Below are 21613 nucleotides of genomic sequence, written 5' to 3'. Positions count from 1 at the left end.
CCCCCCCCCCCCCCCCCCCCCCCCCGCTTATTCAGCGGCTGGCTGATTCGTTGCGAAATTTTCGGACCGATTTATAAATGTTAAAACCCCCCCTTGAAAAAAATCCTGCGTACGCGCCTGCTTGAAGTATAAACAAAACATTTATGTTTTTTTAATGGTAATTACCTCTTTGAAAAACGATTAATCTCTGGAATTTTATACCATCGGCTTCCGGATACGCAGTGTAGCTAATTCCTGCCGTTTCCTTATTTGGTGAACTACTATTAAACGAAGCCATATAAGCTGGCAATTATCTATATAGTCATCTCACTAGACTCACTTCAATCTTTACTCAAACTTCCGCTTATTTTAGACCACTCAACTCTAGATCTACACGACGCGTTGTGTGTGATTGTAGCCTTACGGACTGAAGTTAGAGTATACAAAATCAATGCTAACAATTTGCAACAAAGATATATAGATATTTTAAATACATTATACATTAATAAAAATACCTTTTTATTGAATTAAAATATGTTTTCCTTCATTAAATATTTATGATTATTTAAAATAAAAAATAAACCAAAAACGAATAATTAAAATGACTATATTTTAATAATTTTGTTAAGGATTAAATTGGCAATGTAATGCAAACGTGACTCCTACACTTCGATCTAATATGCGGAACCAACATCTACAGGTTGTTTTTCTCATTGTTGCACCTACTTCCGTGTGTGTTATCAGATCGTCAGTAAGAATCATTTCCTACTTCTGAAATGATCGCAAAGTGAAAGGAAAACTGATGTTTCACCTCCTTTGGTTTTTATCAGGATTTATTCAGCTCACAATCGTGGACGAGAGAAGTCTTATCATCACCATAGCAGGTAATTATATCGTTGCTTTGCTTGATTTCGAATGTACCTCCGGTCTTTGCATTTTCAATTTCAGGCAAAGAAAATGTCCATGCCTTGAATTGATCCTTGGACCATGGCCAGGCTTTACAAGCAGCCTACGCCCAGCGCAGGCCGCTCTATGTAGCACCGTACGTTGCACTGCGAGCTGCAGATGCCCCGCCATGAACTTAATTCGGCCACGGAATTGAAGGATCTATTCTAGAATTCTAGATCTGGAGCTGGTTTAGTTATGACCAGGCCAGGAAACATATAAATTTCGAAGTTTCTATTGTCTGTTTAATTTAAGAAGTGAGTTCTATCAAGCTCTTGTAATATTTGTATGCATAGATCTAGATTCTAGATCATCGAGATAAAAGTTGAAACAAAGTCAAACTTCAGTCTTGAGAAGTTGCGTACTTGACACATGCACAGTTACAGGAATCAGGAGAGAAGGAGATTCATGTTTGAGACCATTTTCTTCGCTCATTTTTTTTTTTTTTTTAGTGAATACAGACTAGGCTACAGTCTGTACAAATTCTAGATCAATGTGTGACAGAAAGTGTTTCAGAGCATTTTATTTTAATTGGCCATGTTGCATGTTGATGTTAGGTGCTCACAATTCTTCTTTTTCTTCCTTTTCTTCTTCTTTTATTTTTCTTCTTTTCTTCTTCTTCTTCTTCTTCTTCTTCTTCTTCTTCTCTTCTTCTTCTTCTTCTTCTTCTTCTTCTTCTTCTTCTTTTCTTCTTCTTCTTCTTCTTCTTTTTCTTCCTTTTCTTTTTCTTCCCGTACTTCTTTTTTATATTTCTTCTAGTTCTACTTCTTCCTCTTCTCCTTCTCCCATTTCCTCTTCCTTTTCTTCATCTTCCTTTTCTTCATCTTCTTCTTGTTCTTTTTTCCCTCTTCTCCTTCTCCTTCTTCTTCTTCTTCATCTTCATCATCATCACATCAGCTCCCTTTATTCTGTTGGCCTACCTTGGCTATCCAGAAATGCATGTAGACCCTGCCCCACAGTTTACATACATGTACAACCTGTACATGTACATGTACATGTACAGTACATGTATTTCCATTTAAGAGAAGGTTGAGTTCTGGGAAGAGGTGAAAAATAAATTGTGAGCATTACTCATTCTTAAATGCAAGTGTGGAAGAACATCAGTTAAGACATGTTCCCTGAAAAGCATGGCTCTTCAAATGCCTTCATATTCTAAATATGCATGTAACATCGTAAAAATCGGGGGGGGGGGGCGGCTTTTTACGCCACGTGTTCGTGTAGTCCATATACATCTTTCTGTGCAAGTGTTTGTAACTTTACCAAGACTTGGTCACATTTCTTATCATTTGATGATTCCAGAACTTGCAATACACACAAACTCTTACATGCTAGATGATCAACCTTTTCTGGTCAGTTCCACACCGTTTCTTTCACAATGCAATCGCATGACCAGAACTCAACTTCATCTTTAACTCTTCAGTTGCTTTCTTTGCCTCTATGCACAGTCATTCCTTTGCCACACTTGCAACTGTGCACACAACAGAAGGCACCAAATGACGAAAGGGTTGCTACATGTTTACATGTACATGTACAGTACCGTATTCAGTAATGCATCACAGTGGCTCATGTCCAGTCTTGAGACTCTTGGTATTTTGTAAGCTCCATGACAACCCATAACGCTGGTATCTTGCACAAGAAACAGTAAAACGATCGTAAAGGCAGCCTTTGATATGTCCATCCCATGATAAATGCATCGTGGCACAGTAGGCCCGTCTTCACTATCTCAAGATTGCCAAATATCCAGCTATTTGAACTATCCCGATCGCAAACTATCCAGCTATTTGCGTCTTCATTAGACCGAAGTAGCAAATTAGCTGGATAGTTGGTCGGGATAATATCCCAAGATATCTCGGTCTAGTTTGCAAAATATCCCACTATTTCCGAACTAGCGGGATAGTTTGCGACTGTCTTCATTAGACCGAAGTCGGAGTCAAATATCCCGATCCCATCATGCACAACGATTTCCGGTTCGCACATGCGATCTACATGTATACCGCTCAGCGAGCTAGTACTGTACAACCACTGACCTCGAGTAAGCACGGAAAACCGCAAACTAGACTGAGATATCTTGGGATATTATCCCGACCAACTATCCAGCTAATTTGCTACTTCGGTCTAATGAAAACGCAAATTAGCTGGATAGTTTGCGATCGGGATAGTTCAAATACATGTAGCTGGATATTTGGCAATCTCGAGATAGTGCAGACACGCCTAGTGAGATTATACACTGTAATGTGTCTCATAAAAACTTTATTACCCTTCATCTAATTCTTCTAAAGTGTTCACTAGGCCTGTCTTCACTATGTCGAGATTGCCAAATATCCAGCTATTTGAACTATCCCGATCGCAAACTATCCAGCTAATTTGCGTCTTCATCAGACCGAAGTAGCAATTAGAAGGATATTTGGTCAGGATTGTCATCCCAAGATATCTTGGGATAGTTTGCAAAATATCCAGCTATTTGTCCCGTGCGTCTTCACTAGACCGAAGATTCGCAATACGCGCTAACGCTGAGCAAAATATCTTGTGATAATTTCTCAAGGTCTAGTTTTAAGTTTCGAGGTCGAATCTCGAGATAGTGAAGACGCGATTTGTTACTTCGTGATTATTTCCCAAATCAGAAATAGCGGGCTATTTGGCAATCTCGAGATGATGAAGACGCGCCTACTGGGTCTATTGGTGCCTAAATTGTTTTGTGCAAAATCGCTTGTTTGTCATGTACAAAAATATCACTAATTTCTGCTTTCCTCTCAAGACTCAAGTGCCTTCTCCCTTGGGCCACTACTCATTTTAATGTATTAGGGATAGCATCCTACATGCATTTACATACAGTACTGTACATCATTACATGTACAGTGTGCCTTCGAGAGCAAATAAACCCTCCTATTAAATTCATACAATTTTTTGAAAAAGTGAAACTTTTGTAATTTTGTTTGTTGGAACAAATGGGAAAGTTGTCTGCCACTACAGCCCAGAAAAACTAGCGATTCATCCAATTTGACAAGCCCATACCTACACTACATGTACAGTACATATGTACATGTAGTGATTGTAACTTACAGAGATGCATGACTTTCTAGATTTTGTCCGATTTCATATTTTCATTCAAACTTTCACCCGTACAGTATGCTGACTGATTTTTCTGCTTTCTTCTAGATTATTTTGGTCTCAAGGTTGGATTTCCCTTCAAAATGAACAAATGAATTAATTTGAAGTGCATGACTTTGTGCTTTCATTCAAACTATCACTTGTATGCTTTTCTGATTGGTCTGCTTTCTTCTAGATTAGTTTGCTCTCTATGTTGAATTTTCCTTTGTTCACTGGAGTATGTGTACATCAGCCAATTAATTTCAGTTTCATTAACAAATGAATACATTCCATAAATGGTTTTGTGAAAGTGATATTTCCTGTGGAGTCTCTTCTTTAATCTGTAGTGCGTGACTTGCATGCATGAGTGACACACTTTTGCTTTCATTATGATTTAGGGCCTGATTAGTTGAATGCGATACTTGTTGAAGCATATAATTTGTATGCACTGAACTTTTGAATGTCCATGATGCACATAGTACACGTACACGTACAGTACCAGGAATTGTACGCAAGGTCAATCAAGTACTTTGAAATCAGGATACAGCCCTGGAAAATACTGCTATTCAGGATGTTGGCTTATACACTGAACTTTAACACATGTACACGTACAGTATGTCCAATGTGAAACTCAAAAGTTTTTAAGCATTGAATAAATTAATTTACTTCCTTATCAACTCCATGAAATATTCGGTCTAAATTCACTTCTCTCGAAAGAGCTTTTATCGATGTCTGATGTTTCTCTTTTGCATCCCATTTTCTCAAGATCTCTTGTAGATCTACTCTTTCTTGTTTTTCACTCTCTCCTTCAATGTTTCTTTGGTCCTGTGCTACCTGTGTGTTTTCTCTCCCTCTCTCCCACTATCTCTCTTGTCTTCTCTCACGTCTTTCTCTCCTTTTACCCTTTCTCTTTAATACACAGCTGCTATCTATTCACATGTACCCTCCCCTATACTCTTCCAATATTTTATCCAACTCCTTTTTGTTCTTTCACATCAATGTCAAGCCATTATGTCTTTTGGAATCCAATTTTTCTTTTCCTTTTCATTTGTCATTCCTTCTCTTTCCAAGCCATCTTCCATATCTTCCCAATACTACCTTTAAGCTATGGTCACAAATTAGAGCAGCGACCGACTGATCAGTAGCCTGCTCGGTCGCTGTTGGAATTTAGGCATCGCCCAGCGATTAGGTCGGTGCCCGGGCGGCGACCGCCCAGGTATCGAGCCTTCGAGCGTATTTTGGACGGCGAGTGAAAAGTGAGCAGGCGCCGCCCAAATTTTAATTCCGCGCTTAAACTTCAGCGGCGACCAAGCGATGCCCTAAAAACGAGCGGTGCCTGGGCGGCCGCCGCTCGGTGGCCGGGCAGCCGCCGGGCAGAAGCCGGGCAGAAGCCGGGCAGAATTGGTTAAAAACTCGCCGCTCGGCCACCGAGCAGGCTATTTTTGGGTAATGTGACCATCGTATTGCCTCTGTGCCAAGTCTTCTTGTGCATACATGTAGCTATTACATTGATTTAAATCAGTTTCTTCACAATCTCTCATTTTTATCATCCATTACAGCCTCTGAAAGACGTAGAGAAAACAGGAACGGCTGTAAGATTTAATCTTACAACATCGAGAGAAGAGGAAAATAAGTTCCTGCAGCACACTTCTTCGTAGAATATTCAGAGGAATACACAGACCAATATGGCGTTGACAGACGAGGCAGAAATCAGGGAATACTTCAATGAGGTTAGTTCTTTTGTTGATTCTCTCTTTTACTCTCTCTCTCTCTCTCTCTCTCTCACACACACACTCTCGATCCCTCTCCTTCTCTCTCTCACTCTTTACTCTCTCTTTCTTTCCTTTTTTTTCCCTCTCTTTTTGTTTGTCTTCCTCTCTCTTTTTATTTTTCTCTCTCTTTTGTTTTCGTTTCTTCCACACTTCCATCTGCAGTGAAAGTTGTACTGCATATATGCAGAGGTCTACTTGTAAACTGTACAGTATTTAGTCTATTTGTTGTACATGTACATGTATGTTTATTAGACCCGATTGAGGATAGACTGGGGCTGATGAGGATTACAAGTACATGTACATGTAATTACAATTCTAAATGCCAGTATATATATAACAAAATGCCTGTTTGGGCATCGTTTTGAACGAAAAACTTGATAAAGAATCAGCATCATGTTCGAGTACGACATCATATCGTAGGAAAAATCATATGTGTGGGCAGGGCTTAGCATAACTGGGCAGTCATGATTGGCAGGCTGTCATGTCAACTGATCCCGTCAAAACCAGTGTGTTTACAACATTTCTTTTAAACTATGTTGTTTGTCTGTACATGTACAGGTAGTGTAGGCTCCTTATTAAAGGCCCACTGCACTACTTGTAGCTACTTGCGCCCTCTTACAACAAACAACGCCTAATCGGTGACCATTGGTCCCCCATGATCCTCTTTTTCTTATGTTAACTGAGAGCTGAGTTGATGAGATAACCACCTGTCCAGTGACCTTGCAGGGTGCTCTAATCCCTCCTGTAAACTATGGCAGATAAGCTTTAAAGCTTTAAATAATGGTTCTTTATATTCACATTCTTTTTGAACAACGTTTCTTTAAATATTAAAGTTATCTTCTACTTCTAGTCTGTACGCTCCTTTCACGTGTGATAATTCTTGTATGTTTTTTACAAGTTTCTTATGCATTTCCTGTAGTCTGAAATGCTCTAGGTGCAGATCAGACACCATACAGTTGTTCAAGCACAGAAGGGTATATTGTGTTTGACCTTTAAGAAAAGCGGATGACCTTTATCAAATAACCAGCTGTGAATGACTCATATCACTATATCTGGCTGGCTACCTGTTAGTGTGACTAGTCTGCAAGAACAGACTCTTACAATGTAACCACCACAATCCACAAAGCCTTGAGCAGAGCCTAGATTATGTTTGTAGAAACTTTGTAGGCCTACTGTTTTCATTTTCACTTCTGCCAGTGCTGGAACTTGGAAGCAAATTAAATCTGGATTACTTCCTGACCATTAAATCCCCACCCAAAATCCTGAACATGAAAATGATGGAAAGGGGAAAAACAAAAAATAACACAAGTGAAATAGAAAGAGAAAATGATAAGATAAAATATGAATAACATACTTACAACGAAAGATAAGAGAGATGCTGATAGAGGAATAGAAGCAGAAAAGAATAAAAAGAAAGGGGAGAGAAAATGATGGAAGAATAAAACAGAGCGAGACATTACAGTGTACATTGTAAGGAAAGATGAAGGAGAAAACGATAGAAGGATAACATTTCAATACCAACCAGCTGCTTGTCAGATCATACCACTTGTTTACATGTATAATTTATAGCATGAATAAATAAATGGTCTCTAGTACATTGTATGCTAGTATTTTTTAATTAATGTAGTTTACACGTACATCTAGGAAGTCAGAAAGAAGAAAACAAATCAAAAGAATATACAGATCTGATTACAATGTAATGTATACATGTATGTACAATGAACCTAGTGTACAGTACATGCATGTAGAAAAGAAAATCAATATCCCATTCATTAAATCTTCATCAACTGATTTGCCTTGATACATGTAGTTAATGAGGCAAGGTTGAAGCATATTCCAGACTGTTAATTCTTTTTCATTCAGGCTCTAGATCTAGACAACATGAAACAAGTCTGGACTCCACTCGATTTTATAGCTAGACGCCTAGACGATTGATTTGCCAGATTGTCTGATGATGCAATGAAACTGGGTCTTTCTGTCAAAAAGAAAGAAATGTGTTTTGCCAGAGCTGTTTCTGTAGTTCTCATTTACCTTTCGCTCTTGGTTTCTTTGTGAAGGCGTGTCATCTGGTCTTATTTTTAGAATAAAACCTTTCCCAGAGCTTTAAAGTCTTTCTTAAAGCCCCACTGTCCTACTTGTACATGTACATGTAGCTACTTGCTCCTAGAAAACTTCCCCAATCGGTGCCTGAACATTGGTCCCCCATGATCCTCCTTTTCTTATGTTAGTTGAGAGCTGAGTTAATGAGAAAGCCACCTGTCAGTGACCTCGCTGTGTGGTCTAATTCCTTCTGGCCCAGTAGTATTGACAGTCTTTAAATCCTTGTATTGAAGGGGCAGTCTATGACATTCAACTGGCTATACATGTATAGGCACATGTACATGTACCAATGTACATGTAGGAAAGAAAAAGAGATAATCAGGGCCCTATCTTACAAAGAGTTGATGTTAAAGATAAACTTGAGTTCTGGTAAAAAAAAAAAAAGAATTCTCACAGAATCTAACGAAACTTACACTGAATGTTCAAGATTACAAATAAATGTTATGTGCCAAACAATTTTGGAAGAAAATGTATACTGGCTGAGTAATGAGCATAGAAAGATAAGGAAATCACGGTAGTACTATCCCCGACACCATGTGTGTTGTCCCATATACATCTTTCTGTGTAAGTGCTTGTTACTTTACCTAGACTCTGCCAAATTTATGATGATTTTGATGACTCCAGAACCTTGCAGTGCACACCAATACTTACATGTACATGCTACATGATCTACTGTTTCTGATCCTTTCCACACCTTTTCTTTCACAATGTAATCGCATTACCAATACTAAAGTTTATCTTTAATCGCAAATTCTTTGGAGTTGATATCAATTGCAACTACACGTACACGTACAGTATGCACAATGTACAGAGATTGCAAACTTACGATTGATAAGAGGACCTGCGATTGAAATTTTATATTTGTGATCGAATTACAAATTGACAAGTTCTCTTTATTCTTCGGGAGCAGTTCTCTGTCTCTGTAGTATGACTATAAATTTTAGGTAGCTATTAGACTTTTTAACATATTTAGGGTTTGGGAGGAGGGGGGGGGGGGGGGGAGGGGTGGCACACGTATGGACAGTCTCTGAAAGGCAATACCCCCAGCCCCCCCCCCCCCCCCCCACTCATACATGTACACACACCAAAAAGAGAAACTATCAAACTGACAAAGAGTATGGCAGATCACATTTCTACATTGTAGTGCTATGCAAATTTGGTAGGATTGGAGGGGGGGGGGGGGGTGGTACGAGTTGATCATGATCCCTTCTCTCCATAGGAACTCATCGGCCACCAGACAGAAACAACTCCATGTACACTGTATACACTGTACACAGCTACAGTATGATAATGATATCTCAGTTGATGGCACAGTATCTTTGTGATGCATAGACTGACCTGTATACATCATTACATGTAAGGCAAATGTCTTGAAGAGTGAGTCATGGCTATGACTCTATGAGTAAAACCTCAAGGGATGACACTGAACAGACAATGACATTAAACTAATCTAACCGCCCACACCACGCCGTCTTCTATTATAATGAAATAGTAGAATCGGGCTCCGAGTGAAATCAGGTTTTTTGTATTGGTCCGCTAGCTATGACTTTCACTCGGGGGAGGGGTTAGTTCAAATAAACCACCGATTTAAAATAAAGTCAAAGAATAAAAGCGCGGGGACACGATATAGTATTTAAGGTGTCATATATGTTTATTTATCAATCACCGACCTGTATCAACTACTCTTCTAACAGTATTTATTATCAAACAATGTCATGGAAATAGTATCAATAATCCAGAAGATCTCTGTCTTCTCTTCAACATACATTCATATCAAAATACACCTTAAGCTAAAATACACTTTAAAAGCCTTAACTTGTTAATCTAAATAAATGGGACGTTAAGGGTTGGGAAGAAGGAGGTTAGTTAGAAATTGTTAGTACTGTGGCCACTTACATACAGCGCGGTAGACTATTCGCGATTCGAGTGGATGTACCGATTCGGCCGTTGCAGACGAGATGAAGAGATGGACACCGATGCTACGGGTATGGGAACAGGAAAGATGACGACGTCGAAGACGGGAACGGAATCGGGAACACAGTTGTGGGATCAGGTCGACAGGATCAAATTCAGGAACTCAGGATCAAAATCAGGAACACAGCATCAAATTGGCATAGGGTTAATGGTACCTATTTACCGACGTATCTGCAATCAATGTTCCTCCTATCAATGTTCCTCCTTATGAATCAGTTCCTGACACTTTCAGATTAAGTTCCCTTGAAGTACGTTGTATAATTTAGTTGAATATTCCCGACTTGGTGATTGAAGTGACTTGGCTTTCTTGAACGATTCTGGAACAACGCTGTACTTCGATAACTTTGTGAGTCCAGAACTTGTTGATTTTAACATGCAGCAATTAGTTGTTAGTTCAGGGACAGCTTGAGGGAGATGGGAGGACAGGGGTACAGGTAGAGGAGACCAAGTCGGGGTGGAGCCAAGTGATCAAAATATCCATGCAAACTACTTTTATACCTCATTAAACATTCATACTTGACTTTTCCTCCGATCATCTTATTGGTCATTACTTTAAAAAGGGGGAAGGGGTCTAATCTAAAACTCTACTCTTATTGGTTCAAGGTCACCACTCATGGCCAAAGACACAGTCCTATGAGGTGTTCTTCAAAGAGCATATTTCTAAGAATAGTCACAAAGCATGAATGACCACAAAGAGCCCGTCTGATATCTAAATCCCCTTTCATAGAGCTTAATCTCTATTATTACAGATTTATGAATGGCATTAAAGTCTAGTATTGTATCGAACAGGATGGATTAATACTGTGAATGGCAATAGGGTCATAAAGGCTATATCCCAGTGTGGGAACAGGATAGCTTCAATAGATAGCTTCAACTAGACATGCCAGCACGTTTTATAAATACATCTATAACAAATTAAGACAAAGAAAGATACAGCAGAAAGAGACAAAGATAAAGATAGAGAGAGAAAGAGAGAGAGAGAATACAACAAGAAGAGAGAAGGACTACATGAGCAATATTCCACCATGTTACACCTTCCCCTCTGCCACCAGAATGGCGTCCGCGCCATTCCCAATAATAATTCTAAAATTATGCAATAGTAATTTTGAATTGATATTGAACACCAATAAAACAATAGCTGTACATAATATCACAAATCTTTCATGACACCTACTAAGACACCTTATTTTACTAGTGATCTTGCTTAAATTTTGTTTATCAAATACAAAATATATACTTAGAATATAAGAAAGTATACACAGAAAACACACCAGTACAAATGATTACAATCCAAAATAATTTCTTCCACACTCCACATGTGTGAATTGGTTTGATATCTTCCACTCAGATTAATTATACTTCAATTATTACTTCGTCTTACTACAACAGCAATTTCAAATCAGACATGGTTTAAAATCAAAATGCAAAAATTCAATTAAGTTTCAATATAATAATTATCAGAAATCTGACTATCAACTTATGTGACTCTGGTATAACAAGTAACAAGTTAAAACAACCAAAACAAAACAAAGGAACTATATTTAAGTTCGCCTTAATATTAAATACAACATAAGCACACTAAAAGTACCATGAGATACAAATACGGTAAAATCATCATTTCTTCCAAACTACAATCAAATTTGAATAAAAAGTGAAATGTAAAATGGTCTTTGACATCGATCTCTCTTTTCCAGAACTGCCCTTATAATTTCATTATAGTAATCTATGGAATATTCAATCATATTCCTAATCTTCAAACTCAAACGTGAACAAAACAAAATAAATATGGCTTACTTTTAAAAGTAACCTATTCACTAAATTCATGTGAAACTAGGGTATCCTTTATGCACCCTTCAATGATACCAATCATTTAACGTGCGTTGATAAAACAAAATAAATAATAATGTCCGCAGTATATTGGACATTATTTATGAAAGAAATGATCAACTGATAGATCAACCAACAAAATAATGACAAAGTCTAAAACTTTAAATCAAACCAATCTGGTTTGGTTGGCATAGTGAGACATGCTCCAGCCATGTTCAGACAATAAATCAACAAAGTAGAGTATCTATATTAATACAATATATAGCTAAATATCATGTTATTCAGAGGAATAGCAATTTATAAATAAAAAAACTTCTTTCTCCCAAGTTTTTGTCATTAACAATATCATAACAAGTCCTATCTCCCATTAATGAATTCAGGTTGTATCCTATATGTAGGCACAATTTCTGATCCAAAAAAGAAGGCTAACTGTTCTCTTACTATGGGAAAAGATGACATTATCGGAATCATCGATATCAACATCACGCTCACAACAATCTCAACTGGTGAAAACAAAACAAACACAAACTTCAAAAGCAGCATCATCAGCAGTCCATACAACATCATACAATTGTATTTATTCCCAACAATTGGTTGGACAATTTGACTTTGATAATATGTTAACCGATCAGGTTGGCGAGAACATCTTTTTGACTGTCTCGGTGGACAGTCCTCCTCTTCAACAGAGGCGGTCTCTTGCTCGTCACCTGAAGGGACAGGGGAGGGGTCAACTTCTACAGGGGCATCATTTCTTACATTATCCTCAGTCGCAATATCATCTGTATTTACAGAAGTAACAGAACCATCACCTCTAATTTCAGAACCTGTGCAATCTGGAATTGACTGGGCTAATTGAAAATCAAAATCAGCACTATTGTCCAGTACACTTGTCTCTATTGGAACATTCCAAGCTGTGACACTTTCATCTCTCTCATTTACGTCGTAATGCTGTGTTTGGTCATTGTTTGAAGATTGAGTTACCTCATTCTTAGATACATTTGCACGTCTAGGCTGTGGAATTATCTTCGGGAGAAAGTTACAGGGAAGAAGCAAATTGCGATGTAAGACACGGGTCTTAGTCCTAGAGTCTTCAGATCGAACCTTGAACACAGGTATATCTACATTGGGTTGCTCTACAACAATATGAGGATCCTTGCCCCATATATCACCTAACTTGTTCTTTCCCTTCACACCCTTGATCTTAACTAAAACTCTGTCTCCTACTTGAATTTTGTTCTCTTTCAACTTCTGGTCATACCTTCCTTTGTTTTTAGCTCCTACTTGGCCATTTCTCTCAGACGTGATCTTGTAAGCATAGTCTAGTCTATCTCGAAGTCTTGTTACATACTCAGGGGCACTTGAATTGTCATTATCATCCCTAGCATCTAGTCCTAAATACATATCTATGGGTAGGCGGGGGTGTCTGCCATACATGAGGTAGAAGGGTGAGAAGCCGGTTACACTATGTTTTGTACAATTGTATGCATGGACTAATGGAGCTACATAAGACTTCCAGTCGGATTTCTTGTCCTCCGTCAGAGTGCCTAGCATACTAAGTAGGGTGCGATTCATCCTCTCACAACTGCCATTACCCTGTGGATGGTAAGGAGTGGTCCTAGATTTATGTATTCCTACTAACTTACAAAGTTGTTGGATTACATTGGACTCAAAGTTTCGGCCCTGATCCGAATGTAACCGTTCTGGGAAACCATAATGTACAAGGAAATGATCAAATAAGACCTTAGCAGTAGTGTTTGCAGTTTGGTTCTTCGTTGGAATGGCTGTTGAATATCTTGTAAAATGATCGGTGATCACTAAGATATTACCGTATCCTCCTTTCGACTCTTCAAGGGATAAGAAGTCCATGCAAACAAGCTCAAGGGGCCTACTTGTCTTAATGTTGACCAATGGTGCTGTGTTAGTAGAATTCCGTACTCCTTTCCTCCTAACACAACGGCCACAGGTGCTAACATAATGTTGGACATCCCTTCCAAGATGGGGCCAGTAGAACCTGTCCCGGACAAGTTCTGTTGTCCTCTCGACACCCAAATGTCCTACCTCGTCATGCAAAGATTGCAAAATGAATGCACAATATTTCCTGGGCAGTACGAGTTGTAAGAATTCCTTACCTTCAACTATTCTCCTACGATAGAGTACCCCATTCTTTAGCACTAACTTATCCCATTCTCTAAGCACGATTTGAACATCCTTACTTTCTTCTCTTCTTCGATTCATTGATGGACAGACACCTTGTTCGACATAATCTATCACCTTACTGATAACTGGATCCATACCTTGTTCCTTAGTCCAATCTGGCGGTCCACTAGTAAATAGATTATCAGATGCCCTATCTTCCAGTCCTACGTCACCAACTACAGTTACAGAATGCTGCCCTACATTTTCTACAAAGGGACTGTTTTCTACATCTACATTAAGGGCATAGTCTACTACTGCCTCAAAGGTTTCTTTAGAACATGTAGTGTCAGGAGGGGTATCTGAAGGGGGCACATTAGAAGGGCGTCTAGAGAGAGCATCAGCATCAATATTCATCTTGCCTGATCTGTATGTGAGGGTAAGGTCATAATTGGCCAGGGCTGCTAACCACCTATGCCCTGTGGCATCTAGTTTAGCTGTTGTGAGAACATAAGTCAGCGGGTTATTGTCAGTTCGAACATGAGTCTTGTTACCATACAGAAAATCATGGAACTTTTCAGTCACAGCCCATTTTAATGCAAGGAATTCTAACTTGTGGGCAGTACAATTTCTCTCACTCTTGTTCAATGTACGACTCGCATACGCAATCACTCTCTCCCTACCTTCTTCATCCAACTGGTACAGTGCCGCTCCCAATCCAGTGGTGCTAGCATCTGTATGTAATAGGAAAGGCTTGGAGAAATCCACGTACTGAAGGACAGGGGCACTGATCAATTTATTCTTTACTTCTAAGAATGCTTCATCATGTCTTCTAGTCCAAATCCAGGGAGGGGAATGAGACGGGGACCTATTTACTTTACCTTTACGTTTCTTAGGGTCATCTAGGAGATCGAGCATAGGGCTCATTATTTTAGATAGATTGGGGATGAATTTCCTATAGTAACTGGCTAGGCCAAGGAAAGATCGAAGTTCTTTAACGTTCTTAGGGGTGGGCCAACTTCTAACTGATTCAGTCTTGTCGGGGTCAGTACCTATGCCCTCTGATGTGAGGATGTGCCCAAGGTACTTCACTCTGGTATGTAGGAGCTTGCATTTTGAGGCCTTCAACTTGAACCCATGGTCCGATAGACGTTGGATTACAGCTTCTAGCCTCACAACATGCTCCTCCATCGTCTTGCTGTAGATGATAATATCATCTAAGTAGACAACGCACACAGTGTGATTGAGTTCGCCAAGACATTTCTCCATCGCACGCTGGAAAGTGCTAGGCGCGTTACAGAGACCAAATGGCATACGATTGCACTCCCACAATCCAAGAGGAGGGGGAAGCACAAAAGCAGTCTTTTGTTTGTCACGTTCGTCTATTTCTAGCTGCCAGTAACCTGACTTGAGATCAAGAGAACTGAACCACCTAGCACCCTGCATCATCTGTAAAGTTTCATCAATTCTAGGCAGAGCATACGAGTCCCTTACTGTACGCTGATTAAGTTTACGAAAGTCGATGCAAAACCTCAAGGATCCATCCTTCTTCCTAACCAACACTACAGGACTGGCATACGGTGAAAATGACTCCCTAATCACACCAGCCTCATGCATTGAACGTACATGTTCACGCACCTCTGCATACATGGCTGGGGGTATACGACGATATCTTTCTCGGAATGGCTGGTGATCTGTTAGGGGAATGTTATGTGTCACTATGTTACTATGTCCCAAGTCAGTATCAGACTGGCTAAAGGCATGTGGATAGTTACTAAGGATATTTCTCACCTTATCTACATCTTCACTTGAAGCAGGAGACTCTGAGAAATCTAACCCTTCTATACTCAATCCACCCATCCTATTAGCATCATATGTGTCTACATGCTGCTGACTAGTCTGAATTGGACCTTCAACATTACACAAGAATACTTCACCCACAACATCATTACTGTATAACCACAAAGGCTTATCAGTTTGGTTCCGTACAAGAACTGGCACTTTACCAGATTTCTGCCGTTCTGTATCTATTGTGACAGTATTGCTGTCAATAACTAAGCCAGCTGGTAATCTATTGTATCTACGAGGCTCTAACATCACATCATAAGGTCTACCTGAAACGGGGAGTGGGACCTTACCTTCTATTACCATTGCATGGTTAGCGGGGATCCTAACAGCCTTCTTCGAAGCATTCCTCACTACACCTATCCTACCATCTGATCTAGACTGCATTTGCCTCTGCATACAAGCATACACTGATCGCCATGTTGGATGCACACTATTACTATGAACAAAGTCAGGCCCATATTGGGTCTTGCCTCTATCAATACATGTATCTATAATGTTAGTCCCTACACATAAGGGTACCCTCTTATTATAAGAAGTATCTGGAACCACTAACACAGGGACATCTATTTCAGACGAAGAGGGGAGAGAGCCAGGAAAAAGAATAGAAAGCTCTACATAACCTAGATAGGTGACAGGTAAACCATTAGCTCCTTCAGCCTTAAGCAAGTCATCAATGCTATGAAGAGAACTTTTGGGAAGATGAAAGTTGTAGAAAGAGTGAGAAATAGTAGTGATCTGGGACCCAGAATCTAGAAGACATTGGCATTGTTGTCCATTTATAATGGCCACCGCTTCCGTTGCCTTGCCAACCATTCTATCTAAGAGTGGTCTTGATAGGGGACTTCTCGATTTAGCCCTTTGACTATTCGAAGATAGACCTACTGCCCGTCCCTTGGCAGAGGTCTGCCTTCGTTTAAAGGTACCTGCATATGTTGGGGAGGAGCAAAAGACTGATGAGGATGCTGTGAAAAGTGAGAAGGAGGAGAAGGATAGTGATGAGAAGGAAAGTGAGGAGGAGGAGAGCATTCTCGAGCTAAGTGCCCTGGTTGACCACATTTGTAGCATGGTCCCCTTGGACCACGAGAACGAATAGGTCTGTTAGGGTTCTCCCTACTACCATAACTACTGCTACTACTTCTATTACTACTAGCGATTTCCATCGCTTTTAGTTTCTCTTTTATCTCACTAAGTTCCTTTGCTAGTTCTGATCTATTGTCTGGGTTAGTTACTGTGCTCGCATGGGCACCTATTCTATTTTGACGGGAACGGAGAGGGGAGGCATGAAACTTCTCGAAGTCTTCATGTTCCTGTTCAGCCTGCCTAGCTACCCTGATTAATTCATCAAATGACCTGACTAGGTCATATTTGTGCCGTATGGCTTGTTTCAACATTTCATTGGACATCCCCTTCCAAAAGACAACTCTAAGGGTCTCATCTTTGGCCATGGGAGAGATTCCCTTCCGAAGTTCAACTTTATCTATGGCAAGTTGGAGTCTAGCGCTATAAGCGGTGACCGACTCCTCTGTTCCTTGTCTACTGGAATATAACTGCTGGAGTAGTACCGCACCAGACTCCACCGTGCCATAAAATCCGTCAATCTTCTCTACGATCTCTTCCACACTGGAGTCGATATTCATGTTCATGACTATCTGTCCAGCCTCCCCTCTGAGAGAACGCCTAACTAACCTAGCTAAGGCCTGGTGACTGCAGCTTTCATCTGTTTGGAGGCATTTTATTTCGTGCCTCCAAACTTCGAAAGGTACCTCACCACCCTTGGGCTTCGGATCCCCAGAAAATACAGAGAGTTTAAACGGATTCTGAATAACAGTTTGGGACCTAACTACAGTGGGAGTAACATCAATTGATTCCGTTTTTAGTTTGAGAACGAGATTAGATGTGGGTACTACCAATACCTCAACTACATTGTCATCTAATGTTTGTTTATTTAGTTCCGTTATTGCACGTAAAGCAAGGGTACTACTAGCGAAAGCACAGTGAGCATTACCGGTGCTCTCGCCGGTTAAAGAATCTTTGCCAAAGTTTAAGTGGGACACTTCCCCAAATCTTCTCTAAAAATTCTCTGAGACTGCCCTCAGTAGTTGAAGGACTCAATCCCTTCACCAGAACAACACAATCTCCCTTAACAGAAGCCATTGTTTAAAGAAGTAAGGAGAGAGAAAAAAAAAGTATGAAAGAAAAATAAAGAGGTAGAAGAGGAATAGATCTTAGGAAAAACAACTATACTATAAGATTATTAAAGCTACAGCAGAAAAAAAAACAGTCTAGTCCCTATCTGCGATATTGACTACGGTATATATGTAAACAAAAAATAGTGACTTAACAAAATCGTATAAACCAACGCTAAGCGGAAAATATAAAACTCTGCCAATCACTAGCAAGCAAATCTGTTTCAGCAACACATACACTCAAGTCCAGTCACCCAAAATATTCAACCATTCGTCAGATAATGTGGTGATATCAGATGATCAGAATGTAATTTCTTCCCAAATAAATAGAGAACAATGTTAGCATCTAATGAGAAAATGATTTGCAAAATATCATAATGGGATAAGAACCAAATGATGTATCATTGATTTCCGAACCAATTAACTATTCCTCTGCACACATGAAATATAATAACACAAATACAATAATATAAAATATTGTCAACAAAAAGGAAACAAGGTCACTATTAGGGAATGTACGTAAAAGCTAAACTTCATGCCCAAGCGCTGAACTTGACCAGGATAATCATACCAGTCTTTCTGGAAACATGCAATTATTATTATTTAAAAAAACTTTCTTATGAATTTGGAGAGCTTTTGAAATCGTGCTGATAACGCGCCGTCTTCTATTATAATGAAATAGTAGAATCGGGCTCCGAGTGAAATCAGGTTTTTTGTATTGGTCCGCTAGCTATGACTTTCACTCGGGGGAGGGGTTAGTTCAAATAAACCACCGATTTAAAATAAAGTCAAAGAATAAAAGCGCGGGGACACGATATAGTATTTAAGGTGTCATATATGTTTATTTATCAATCACCGACCTGTATCAACTACTCTTCTAACAGTATTTATTATCAAACAATGTCATGGAAATAGTATCAATAATCCAGAAGATCTCTGTCTTCTCTTCAACATACATTCATATCAAAATACACCTTAAGCTAAAATACACTTTAAAAGCCTTAACTTGTTAATCTAAATAAATGGGACGTTAAGGGTTGGGAAGAAGGAGGTTAGTTAGAAATTGTTAGTACTGTGGCCACTTACATACAGCGCGGTAGACTATTCGCGATTCGAGTGGATGTACCGATTCGGCCGTTGCAGACGAGATGAAGAGATGGACACCGATGCTACGGGTATGGGAACAGGAAAGATGACGACGTCGAAGACGGGAACGGAATCGGGAACACAGTTGTGGGATCAGGTCGACAGGATCAAATTCAGGAACTCAGGATCAAAATCAGGAACACAGCATCAAATTGGCATAGGGTTAATGGTACCTATTTACCGACGTATCTGCAATCAATGTTCCTCCTATCAATGTTCCTCCTTATGAATCAGTTCCTGACACTTTCAGATTAAGTTCCCTTGAAGTACGTTGTATAATTTAGTTGAATATTCCCGACTTGGTGATTGAAGTGACTTGGCTTTCTTGAACGATTCTGGAACAACGCTGTACTTCGATAACTTTGTGAGTCCAGAACTTGTTGATTTTAACATGCAGCAATTAGTTGTTAGTTCAGGGACAGCTTGAGGGAGATGGGAGGACAGGGGTACAGGTAGAGGAGACCAAGTCGGGGTGGAGCCAAGTGATCAAAATATCCATGCAAACTACTTTTATACCTCATTAAACATTCATACTTGACTTTTCCTCCGATCATCTTATTGGTCATTACTTTAAAAAGGGGGAAGGGGTCTAATCTAAAACTCTACTCTTATTGGTTCAAGGTCACCACTCATGGCCAAAGACACAGTCCTATGAGGTGTTCTTCAAAGAGCATATTTCTAAGAATAGTCACAAAGCATGAATGACCACAAAGAGCCCGTCTGATATCTAAATCCCCTTTCATAGAGCTTAATCTCTATTATTACAGATTTATGAATGGCATTAAAGTCTAGTATTGTATCGAACAGGATGGATTAATACTGTGAATGGCAATAGGGTCATAAAGGCTATATCCCAGTGTGGGAACAGGATAGCTTCAATAGATAGCTTCAACTAGACATGCCAGCACGTTTTATAAATACATCTATAACAAATTAAGACAAAGAAAGATACAGCAGAAAGAGACAAAGATAAAGATAGAGAGAGAAAGAGAGAGAGAGAATACAACAAGAAGAGAGAAGGACTACATGAGCAATATTCCACCATGTTACACTAAACTAGAAGATTCTATCATCCCATATCTTTCTCCCCCTCTCCTCTCTCTCTCAGTCCCTCCCCCACCCTTCCCTCACTGTCTCTCTCTCTCTCTCTTTCTCTCCCTTTGTCCTCCATCCCTTCCACCCTCTCACTGTCTCTCTCCTCACTCCCCCTCCCTCCCACCCTCTTCCTCCCCTCCCTCTCACCCTCTTCCTCCCCTCCCTCTCTCCCCTCCCTCTCTCCCTCCCTCTTTTCCTCCCTCCCACCCTCTTCCTCCCTCCTACCCTCTTCATCCCCTCCCTCTCTCCCTCCCTCTTTTCCTCCCTCCCACCCTCTTCCTCCCTCCCACCCTCCCTCTCTCCCTCCCTCTCTCCCTCCCTCTTTTCCCTCCCTCTTTTCCTCTCTCCCACCCTCTTCCTCCCTCCAAACCTCTTCCTCCCCTCCCTCCTTCCCTCCCTCCCTCCCACCCTCTTCCTCCCTCCCTCCCCCTCTCTCCCTCCCTCCCACCCTCTTCCTCCCTCCCTCCCTCCCTCCCTCCCTCCCTCCCTCTCTCCCTCCCTCCCACCCTCTTCCTCCCTCCCTCCCTCCCTCCCTCCCTCCCTCCCTCTCCTTACTCTCCCCTCCTCCTCTGTATCTCTCTACATGTACATGTATCAAGATAGGCCTTCAAGGAAAAGATAGCGATTTACAAATAATCTATCCATGTACACTGTACAATACATGAAAGCTCCGAAAGAGCTCTAGTCATAAATCTGAAAACGATATGGGCATGTACAATGTACTGTACACGTACATGTACACACATATTAATCAAAACATATTCTTTCACATGATCGGTAATTTAAGAGCTTCTGTTTCATTTTTTCAAGGGGCATTTCCAAAACTGGTCTACCGATATACCTTTAAAGGGATAGTTGAGTTCTGTTTTCAGACCGCAAATTCCTTCAAAGTGCATGGTTACTGCTCTTATTCTTATCTATGACATTTATAGTGCCCTTTTAGAACCTAAAATTGCTATGTACATATTGTACATGTAGGTAATTTTAGACCCCAAAATGAGTGAAATTAAGCCAATATGACCATACCAATTCAGCTCCACTTAAAAACACGGTGACCATTAATCAATTATTTAATTAAAAATAACAATACATGAGCCGGCTAATTGTGGGTAATATACACTGTAAGCAACACGAAAATGCCATCAAAAAAGCCAACAACGGCATTGACTGAAATTCGACATAAAAGGCGTTATTTCGTGTTTTTTTCCAACGGTTTTCAACGTTTTTTTCAAATTTTTCAAAATATCTAATAATTGTGGTGGTACACAAATATTAGAAATCGTTCTATTTCAGCCGTCTCTGAACCGATCTTGATCAAACAAAGATGATTTTGTCATTTAAATATTATGTTCTTTCAAATTTGACACTCAGTTTTTCATTATCTCACAAAAAAATTATTTTGTGTAGCGCCCTCTGCAACAGAACTCAACTATCCCTTTAAGTTGTTTGGACACCTGTACCTTGATCTTCAGCAATTTTCAGATACTTCCTTTTCCTGTCTAAATGACCCACTTATATATC

General features: G+C 39.9%; 1 protein-coding gene across 1 annotated transcript in view; it reads left to right on the top strand.

Annotated features, from left to right (window-relative positions):
* The first annotated feature begins 681 nt into the window (after window positions 1–681).
* Window positions 682–21613, top strand: part of LOC586505 (plastin-3) — a 48314-nt gene continuing 27382 nt past the window's right edge. The window contains exons 1-2 of the mRNA XM_030981552.1: window positions 682–863; window positions 5571–5741. Of these exons, the coding sequence (XP_030837412.1) occupies window positions 5697–5741 (45 nt within the window). The 5' untranslated portion in view covers window positions 682–863; window positions 5571–5696. The remainder of the gene's footprint in view (window positions 864–5570; window positions 5742–21613) is intronic.

Source organism: Strongylocentrotus purpuratus, unplaced genomic scaffold (genome assembly GCF_000002235.5).
Source record: "Strongylocentrotus purpuratus isolate Spur 01 unplaced genomic scaffold, Spur_5.0 spur5_contig_821, whole genome shotgun sequence".
NCBI lineage: Eukaryota > Metazoa > Echinodermata > Echinoidea > Camarodonta > Strongylocentrotidae > Strongylocentrotus > Strongylocentrotus purpuratus.
Note: the sequence above shows the minus strand (reverse complement) of the source record. Positions and strands in the feature narration are given on the sequence as shown.